This window comes from Cibotium barometz, chromosome 4 (genome assembly GCF_041138505.1).
Source record: "Cibotium barometz isolate CiBa-2024 chromosome 4, ASM4113850v1, whole genome shotgun sequence".
NCBI classification, from domain to species: domain Eukaryota; kingdom Viridiplantae; phylum Streptophyta; class Polypodiopsida; order Cyatheales; family Cibotiaceae; genus Cibotium; species Cibotium barometz.
Genome location: NC_141049.1, coordinates 30,309,959 through 30,320,561, shown reverse-complemented (window position 1 = coordinate 30,320,561; position 10,603 = coordinate 30,309,959). Strand labels below are relative to the sequence as shown.

The 10,603-nt window shown below is 43.4% G+C and overlaps 1 protein-coding gene across 3 annotated transcripts in view; it reads right to left on the bottom strand.

Moving 5' to 3' along the window:
* Positions 1-6,651: 6,651 nt before the first annotated feature.
* The window catches only part of LOC147639149 (uncharacterized), a 39,069-nt gene continuing 35,117 nt past the window's right edge, over positions 6,652-10,603 (bottom strand). For 2 of the 3 annotated variants that reach the window (XM_086787779.1, XM_086787772.1), the window contains exon 8: positions 6,653-7,014. In XM_086787779.1, coding sequence (XP_086643905.1) covers positions 6,912-7,014 — 103 coding nt within the window. In that variant the 3' untranslated portion in view covers positions 6,653-6,911. Of the gene's footprint in view, positions 7,015-10,603 lie in introns of all 3 variants that reach the window. The other variant, XM_086787763.1, reaches the window with a different exon arrangement.

Genomic DNA, 10,603 nt, shown 5'->3' with positions numbered 1-10,603 from the left:
ATACAACCAAACTATATTGGTGAGATAACATTACAGTTAGCCGGCATGTCAAAAACCCATAGTTATAAATGTTGAGAAAGATAACTCACCACATTGTCCAAAGTATGTCACAGAAAACCAACCATGCAAGAAACAAGGTAGGAGATGAAACTTTCCACCCACTATTCCTTTAGTTGATGCTTTGCAGAAGGTGGTCACAATGCAAAGGTATTAGCAACAACTGAATCAAAGGTGCAGGAAAATTTGGAGAATGACATACACAACTCAATGTGGGCCATACGTCGAAAAACTCTGCATATAGCAAGGTCACTTCCCAAGGATGGGTAGGTGGCCAAGATAGCAAGTGTAAGAAGAGCATCAAGAACTACGGGCAAGGTGTTCCATCTCCATCTTTCTATGGTATGAGAGAGTGGTTAGGGAGGTAGATCCATCAATTCATGTGGTTTTGCAACAATAACAACATGGATCATACTTGGAGAGCATGTAATACCATCATCTGATGTCAGTTACCTTCTAGAGCCCCAATTGTATGGCTAGTTGGACAAGGTACAAACCTTACTATGAAATGAGATTCGAGCATTGGAGGTTGGTGGATTTGTGTTGCAAAAGGAACTATACCAAGAATCAAATGATGTAGCCCATCAATTAATAAAGTACAGAAGGGACATATTGGATATGACAGCCAAGAGAATAGACTTGAAAATTTCAAACACAGCTACAATCTTTCAGCATTTGGTCCTTAAGGCCGGATAGATGGAAGTGTTTGTAATTCAGACCGAGGAACCCCTACTACACAATGAAAACCATCAGGTGACTATGGGAAAAAATCCATCATGCACATGTCACGATTTTCAAATCAAGGTAGTGGCTAGTAGACTATATTGTGCATGCAAGCCCCTTTATTTTGTATATTCGCACATAATGTGTTTATACATCAACCCACTCTAAAAAGGAGGGCCTAATAAGAATGTTCAGCACAGTAGGAGAATAATCTGAAAAGGATCTTGTACCGTAGTTTTGAAAAGCTCCTTCATTTTGTGATAATAAAATGTTCTTTTTATCATGGTTCTATCAACTCTCTAGGAAGGTCTATTTACTTTTAGTTTTTGAAATGTTTTAGCATGACAATCGATATAGTAGTATGGCAATGTGGCTAGAATATGTTCATTTATTATTTTAAGGTCTTCTCAATGTTAATGTCTACATAGATTTTCTTGAATATATTACTTATTCATGCAATTTCTTTTTTTACACAAAGCACTTATCCATGCATTTACTTTTAGGGATAACCATGCAAAATACCTTTTTGCTTTTAGCATGATGTATTTATAAATATGACCCATGGCTCTTACTCTAATCCTCACTTCCAAATCTTATTGCCTTTGTCTCTCTCTTATTGTATTTCTCTCCCTCACCATCATTCTCTACCTTAACAACCCTCACCATCATTAACTAATCTTTGCTGATCTCATTATGTCTTCTTCTAATGCCCCCAACTATACTCTCAAGGATACCCTTGATAGGGTTTGCAAAGATCTGTGCATGAAGTCAGGTGGAGATGTGAAAGAACATCTGAGAATCAAGACAAAGGCCTGTAGTCTTTGGAGCAAGATGCTAACAGATGAGCCTATCGATTTCGGAGATTTGTGTGTCTGGAATATGAAGATTGGAAGCGCTATTGACACTTGGCGGAGTTGCAGGTACATTGCTGAAGAGAAGGAGGAGTCCCTTCGAGAGGAGTTGAAGACTAGAGTAACCTGTAAAAGCACATAGATGTAGGAACTCTTATGTAGTTATGGCATTTTATCTTTTGTAAATCAGTATTTAAGATTGTAGCTTGTAGCCCTTATACAAGTACGTAGTTGTCTTTAGTCTTCGCTTGCAAGGATGATGTAACAACCTTTCTCAAATAAAGTGATGTTTCAACTATAATTTACCTTGTCATTTATATTAATCGCCTTGTCTAATTTTAAGTTGTTTATTGTTTTGAGGAAACAGTATGTTATCCTAATGTTTTATTATTTTTCATGACATACTTGCTCTTCCCCAAAAAATTAAGAAAAGATGCCTTCATTTTATTAGGGTATAGGATTTTAAGGAAAGATGCCTTTATTATTGACACTAAAAAAGAAATGTTTTTTTTGTTTGGTAAAAAAGAATACACCTCTCCCACTACTATAAATATACAGATAATCTTCATACAACTTTGTTAATTACCATTTAGCTTAGCCTTCTTAGTAGAGCACACTACCCACAACCCTCCTTCATATTGTTTGCAATGGCCTCATCAAATATTAGCATTGAAGTTGTTGCACGTATTGCTAGGGAGACCACCAATGCGAAGGGTCAAGCAAAAGACCGTAGATGGTGCACAAGCATCAAAAGCTCTCACATCATTACCACTTCCTACTAGTAGTGATGATTATATTTATCCAGTTTAGAACAAAGTGGTGGGATTAATTATTGCTATATGGCGAGCCCATGGTTTTATTGATGATGCATCTAAGAGTCTCTTTTGCTAGAGAAAGTTTGGACAGAACGAATGTCATTCGCTTACTTTGTGCCTTCACCCCGGAGGATAAACGATACAAATAGAAGTAAAGATGATAGCGAATAACACTTATGGTAGAAGAGTTGTATTTGGAAGTTGTATGTAAAAGAACTTGATTTTATTTCCAATTGGAAGCGGTAACCTCGATCTTGAGGATGTAATGTTATCATGTTGTTCTCTCTCTCTCTCTCTCACCCTCTCCCTCTCCCTCTCAAATAGTTATGTCATTACTATCTTTCGCTCTCTCTCCTACTCTCTGTGGAAGAGGGAGAAGTAGAGGGAGAGGGAGAGAGAGAAGGGGACGAGGTTGAGAGAGAGAGAGAGAGAGAGAGAGAGAGAGATTATGCATAGGGAGAGGATAAGACAAAGAGAAGAGGAGGGGAGATTATGCATATACAGAGGAAAAGGGAGAGAGAGCAGAGATTATGCAGGAAAGGGAGAGATAGAGAGGAGGAGAGGAGAGATGATGCATAGGGAAGGAGAGGGAGAGGAAGAGAGAAAGGCAAGAGGTTGGGAGAGAGATAGAGGGAAGTAAGAGAGGGTCGGAGAAGGAGAGAGAGAGAGAGGAAGACAGAAAGGCAAGAGGTTGGGAGAGAGATAGAGGGAAGTATTTTCAATTGATGTATTTATTTATGAACACAAATCCAATATCTACTATAATGTTATACGATCAACAATTGCCTTATAAACACAAATCCACTATCTACTGGATAAATGTACCTTTGTCATAGCATGGAAGTGGTCCCATCCCATTGGCTAGAGGGTGTAGTTTTTGTTTATCACTCAGTTTTAGACCTGACTCAATCCTGCACCACTCGATGTTATGGTTACCTCTCCAGTAAAAAGCATTTTTGTGGGATGTAGTTCAAAAAGCAAAGAGTATAGGATGTAGACCAAACCATTGGTGAGTAGCCATGTTATCTTTATTCAAAACTAGTTTAACCCATGCATTGTGTAAAAATAACAAAATGTAGCCTACAAGACATCTTTGATACAATCCTACCATTATACAATGTCAGTCAACCATATGTGGAGCTAAAAAATGCTCAACAACATTCTACAAACGAGTCCATATTGGTTGAAAATCACCTCGTTCATTAGTGGCTTCTACTTTCATCTTGGTGATTCATGTATATCATGGCTCAGCAAGAAGTAGCCAATGGTGGCCACTTTGAGCTATGAAGCTGGGGTAGATGAGAATGAGTGAAGTATAAGCGAAGTGACATAATAAGGTCACTTACAAACTCATCACTCATAAGAGTGTACCCTATACTCAGCTTGGGGGGAAAAACCTAATAGGGAGGAAAAAAGTGTCCTAGCCCATTATTAGTCTATATCCCATCACTACCATAGAAATGGCTACAAATCCCCTATGTAGTGATGATGTGAACATGTATAGAGATCATGTGCATGATCAATCCCCAAATGGCAATAAGCCCAAAGCTTTCCGAAAAGCTTCAAACTTCTCTTGTGAGTGATGAGTTTGTAAGTGAACCTCACCCTCTTACATCACCTCAATGTGCTTTATGCGAGTACGAATGATTGGATTTCTTGCTGGCCAATGCACTCGGCCTATCAGTGAAGACACAGGTGGAGAACTGCTATTCAACACCAAGATTTTTCAAAAGACTGAGCTATATACACAGTCCACAATCACTATAAAGCAATCTACTTTGAGTATTGTACTTCTCTATATCGCTACTTACTTGCTCCCTCTGTACTTCTCTATATCGCTACTTACTTGCTCCCTCTGTGTGTGTGTCAACAATCGCCCCCTAACACTCAAAACTCTTCTCACCTCAATGCATCAACAATCGCCCCCTCAAACCATTATGGAGATCTAAAACCTCGCTGACAAAGATTGAGACCACCTCCCACACCCCTTCCAAGGGGTGTTTCTGGGGGGGGGGGGGGGGGTCAACAAGAAGTAATGGTACCCCCAAAAGTACCATAGGAATGTTCGATGCCAAAGCAAAGAGGTGGAAGTAGCCATTTAGTCATAAGTCGACCTATGAGCAAAAAAAATTCCATACACGAGTTGCATGTAAAAGCCCACAACTAAGCCCGCGTGATGGATCCCAAATGCTGGAAGCTAGAAGCTCAAGGCTTCTAAAAGGGAAGAAACTATTTAATTTTTGGGTCCCAAAAACCTTGTCATACACACCATGTTCTTTTAAGATGAAGAGAGTCAAGGGACAACCTTTAAGATGAAGAGAGTCAAGAGACGACCCCAACACCCACTTTCATTCCACACAGGGCCCATGCTTCATGCCCATGTTGTCCTGGGGCTGGGGTGACCGCACCCCACCGCACTGGGGCGGGGGGTGGGGGGTGGGGCGAGGGGTGGGCGTGGAGTGGGGGGGGTTGTGAGGGCACAACACGAGGCCGGGGGGGCACGGGGCGGGTGGGGGGACGGCACGGCACGGCACCACAGGGGAGGGGGGAGCTACGGGGTGCGAGGGCATGGGATGACGCGGGGGGGGGGAGCAGTTGTGCTCTAGGGCGCCATGCGGTGCCCCCCCCCCCCCCCCCCCCCCCCGACAGCCCCTGAGCCGTCGAACGATGCACACTCACGCCACCTCCAGCCTTGGATGGCAGTCCACCGCTCCACTCCAACCGTCCCCCCACGTCCATGGTATCTACCCCTCTTTACCATGTTCACACCGTCAGCTCCCCCCGCCTATGCCTCTACATGCCCATGCCTTGCCCAACCTATATCAAAGGGACTTCCCTTCATTTGAAGAAATATATGTAAACTTCTTGTATGGAGATTGTCCAACTTGCTACAAGTAGTGCAAGTTTTTGACGATCCCCCAAGATAGGAGGAGATTCCATCACTCTCCCTCCCCCAAATCTTTGGTCATAGCTTTTTAGAGTTTTTTTACTCTAGGCTTAGGGTTTCTTAGGTTGACAATGTTTTCTTATCTCCATTTTCTGCCAATTCTAGGTTGCTATTTTGATGTTGCTCTAGGTTTCATCACTTGTGTGAAGAGGCTTTTGCAAGTCCATTTTCACACCTACTAGTGGTGTGTTACGCTCGCTTGGCTATTCTCATCCCCCTATCGCCCTCCCCCAACTATGCCTTCTCACTCTCTCGCCTCTTGTGATCACCTGACTCAACCTTCATGCTCGGCGCATCCAAGCTTCACACTCATTACCAATACATTCATACCCGCTGCCATCTGCTTGGCCATCCACCTTATGGGTTTTGATGAACGGTTTGGCGCCTGTTGGGCACACCTTCACGTCACGGGTCAGGTCGTCAATTTTAAGTGTGGGCTACCCATCTAGCTCTCACCCACGCCCAAGCTTCCCCACCACCCCCCCCCCCCCCCCCCCCCCCCCCCCCCCCCCCCATCTACCTTGTGTGATAATAGCACCTATTGAGGACTTTAAAGTTGATATCACGTGTGCACAACTTCGAGAGAATTTTAGAATGTCTACCCAGAAAAAGTGATGCCTGCCACTTTGGGGCTCTGATGGGCTTCCTTCTTGTACTCAGAATTATTATTCTACATCGCCAGTATGGCGTACCTACATAGGTGCGTGAAGTAGTGGAAGAGAAAAGGGTGTTCAAGGCGTCGTGAAAAAAAGTGTAACGAAGCCATACCACTCGGAGCTTCACAAAAACCAAAAGCTTCGGAAGAAGCATTGCTAATATTAGAAAAAGCAAGATTGAGCTCAAGCAGGTGAATGCCAGTGGCAACAAATAAGGCAACCAGATATGGAGCAACAAGCAGACACGGCACACTGAGAGCAAGTTGAGAGAAAGTATGATGCGTTGAAGAGGAAAGTGACAACGGGATACCCCCATGGGATTGCCACAAGTTTCTTCACAAATATATAATAAAATTAACTATAGAAACCCCATGTAACAGTTAAGATCCACTAATCGACAAAGCTTTCATATACACATATATTTCACTTGAATGTCCACCCAGCATATGTAGCCATTTCACTTGGACGTTCCACCCAACATATGTTGTTATTTTATCATATTAACAAGCTTCACTTGTCCCTCACTGAAAACACACTGTAGATCCAACCCGACACCCCCATGTCACAGAGAAGAGAAAATGGTACGATTTTAAGCGAACAAAACTTTATAAGCTAGAATTATAAAGCTTGTAAACAGCGTTGCACTTCAAGTGCCACCATTGATGCACTTGTCCTCCATGTCACATGCAAGTTTTAAATGCAAATTACATAAGCATTTTTCTAAGTTGTTTACTAATCATGGTCTCCAACTAGGTGTCAACACAATTTCAGCTAAACTTTTCTCTGTACACGTTTCAAAAACAGAAAACATGTCTACATCAATGACTTAGAGAGAGACAAAAAATGGGTGGATCCAAAACCATTAGATTTTGTAAGAGATGTAACCGTCTTCCTCAGATGTCATGCCTTCATCCCAATCACCTAACCGTCTGCCTCCAAAGGTGAGTTCCTTGATGCCAACATGGCTGCCAAAGAAACAAAAGAAATCTCTCTCTCTCTCTCTCTCTCTCTCTCTCTCTCTCATAAAATGTATGAAAAATAATCCACCGAAATGAAGGGAAGCAAGAAATGAATGCAAATGTATATGAAGGAGCTAAAAACCGCCCCCGATTGAATTCCTAGAGAAAAAGAAAAGGATACATACAGAACACGAACAAGCTTTAAAAATCATCAAGGATTCAATGGAAAAGAAATAAGGACCGGAAAAATAGATGCAAAAGCCAAGAAGGCACCTACTTGGAAAAAATAGATGAACAAGCCAAGGACCCGGAAAAAAAGATGCACAAGCCAAGGAGGCATCTACTTGGAAAAGTCCAAGAGACCTTCGATCAGACCAAGATATTATACTAAACCTTAGATTCTTGGGCACAAATGACAAGGTGACACATCCACACTAGAAACTATCACAAAAGTGATAACTGAAACTACAGGCATACAAAACCCCTCATTGACACGGTATGGCTTGTTGGTAAGGATGCCACTAAAGGCACTCATTGTTAAGTTCAAAGATGCAGCAGACCACCTGGCGCTGCTCAATATAAAGGGAGCATTGTTTTCATGTACAAGGACCTCACATCGATGCAGATGACCATCAGGAAGAAGTCTCAAACTAGTGCAAGCAGCCAAAGTTCACTGTACACAGCCATGAGAGAGTTATCATTGCCAAGAAGACAGCACAACATGAAATTGGGAAACACGGTCCATGAGACACAGACTTAATGAAGCCTAGAACGAGGATTACATCATATACAAGTGTACAAGGCACTTGGGCTATAGAGAAGAGGCATGTACGTCAAGGAGGGGTGTCCATAACTTTTTAAAAAGAATGCTCTCTGTAGCATGGAGAAATGCAGATGCCAGATACATGTGGATCACGGAACATACGCAGCCGCGAATTGTATTTTTTATGTTAAGCTAATTCTTCAGAGAAGTCCAAATACTCAAAAAACATCCCCAAGCTGGAACCAGGACCCCCAATAGGTACAACACAAGATTTGGCCGACATACCACATGATTGGTGTGAGAACGCTGTGGACATGGATACATCCGGAGACTCTCCCTTCCTGAATCTTCCATGAGCTTGTATCAAGGCCACTTTCTCACAATGATAGCAGATGGATTTATCCAAGATGCCAGAATATTTACGGACTCAAGTCACATGTACTCATCAAGATTCCATGGGGCAAGGACTCTGGATTGAGGACCGGAGAGACGTGGCATCCATGCGAGAGCATCAAGCTACAAGCATGTACGAGATTGAAACTGAGGTGCATACCATCCTTTGATGCTGCCCCACTGTTTATTTGGAGCAAGGTGGTACCAAACGTTATGTACTGTACGGATCCGTACGTACTGTACGTTGTTTGGTACGGAAAAAAATTTAAGGTACATAAAAATACGTACCATTGGTAAAAATACATAAAATCTCAGAAATTTCAGCCCCCTACATAAAATTTCAGTCTATGTCCACATTGACATATAAAACTTTCGAAATAGAGACACAACAAGGTCACAAACCTACTAATTCAAAAGTGAGAAATTACAATCACAAGTTGTCAATCATACTTAATAAGTTAATCATACTTAATACTTAATACTTATTACTTAAGACAAGTCACATTGTCACAAGTGAGTCGTCCACAGATGGTGGGCTAAGGCTCTGAGAGAGAGAGAGAGAGAGAGAGAGAGAGAGAGAGTTATGTTGCTGCCTTGGGGGCCTGAGCAAGGGTGGGTGAGTTATATTGCCAGCCGTACTGGGCGCCAGTGGGCGAACAGAGAGGGCGGCTACGCACAGAGGCGCGAAGCGAACAGGGGCGGTGAGGGCAGAGACGAACTAAGGCGGCAGTGAGCAGGGGGCGGCCCAGGGAGAAGGCGGCGGCGACAGTAGCGAAGAGAGAGAGAGTGCGACTGTAGAGGAGAGAGAGCATGGCGGCTGGCCCTTACCCCGGAAGGTTGAAGTCGTACGGCCTCCAGAGTCCAGACGCAAGACGCAGGCACACCGCAAAGGGGGGGGGGGGGAGAAAAAAAACGTACGGATCCCCGTATGGTACAGATGTACGGTACGGATTGGATCCGTACGTACGTTTTGATCCTACCTTGATTTGGAGTGTTGAAGACCAAGGATGTGTGGCACTTTTCATCAGAGACAGACGCAGGACGGGACATAGGAGGTGAGAGGACCATGGCCAAACACACATCACAGGTTTTATAGGATGTTGGGCAGCATAAGGGCACCAAACCAAAGCACACCTTAAGAGACCCACGCCCCACAGAGTTCTCATCAAGACCTCCACAAGGAGACGAGAGGACCACGGCCAAACACTCATCCACCTTTTTGATAGAATGTTAGGCAACATAAGGACACCAAACTGGAGCACGCGTTAAGAGACCCACGCACCACAGAGTTCTCATCATGACCTCCATACAGGTAGTTGCATCTAGACACGCCCACAGACTTACCTCAAAGCAACTTGAAGACCCACTGCATCTCATGAACATCCCATAGTTGCATTCCGTACCCATACTCATCTGATGTGTACCTTCAGTACTTTCCGTACCACTCCATACGTACCGTACCTCGTCCGAATAAGGTCTTCGTACCAAATATGAGGTTCAATGCACAACACTTATTTGGCCCATTTTTTAATTATTTTAGTCAGTGGTCATTGCTTAGTAGTTAATAGATTAGTTTTCATTTCAATATTACCATTGTCTTTCAAAAAACACACACACACACACACACACACACATACATATATATATATATATATATATAAAACGTGAACGTACTTAAAGTACTTATCTTGATGCCTACTTTACGTACTCGTACCGTACACGTACCATACCGCACCGTACCTAAAGTACTCAACCACTATGGCACATCCACTACCCAAAGGAGGAGCCTAGAGCCACCAAGGATGCCCACACTAGACAGACCACTGTAACAGCGTCAAACCGCAACAGTGTCACATGTAACACCATAACAGTGTCACACCGTAACACTGTAGCACCGCCGCAGTGGGTCAACCCCAGAGGAACCATCTAGAAGCAGCGGTACACGCATCGGCATTGACGGCACCGACTGACACTCCAAAGGGCATCTCCCACAGATGGGAGATTCTACCAAGGCTGCCACCTCAGGAAAATTAATGAACTTATTTAAAAAACTTCTCCAAAAATAAAAAACAATTTTAAAAGTATAAAACTCGTATAAAACTTCCTGTTTTAAAAACCTATGGCAACTATGTTCCAGGCACATTTCAAGGAGCCCAGGATGAAGGGCTAGCTTTTTGACACCCTCGTCACACCAGCCTTGATGTATGGAGCAGCCTTCTGGGGCCAGATTTATCCGATGAGGATTGGCAGCGACTTGAGAGGCCCCCGGTCATGATGTTCTCCCGTATGATCCGCAACAAACAACCATCAGTCCCACACCAGATTATCCGAGCAGAGTTTGTTGCAGCCCCGATGGTAGTGGATGCACTCTTCCAAACAGTCGCATACCTCCATCGCATCAATCACATGGATCCCCGCACCGCAGGTACCCGAGGCTTG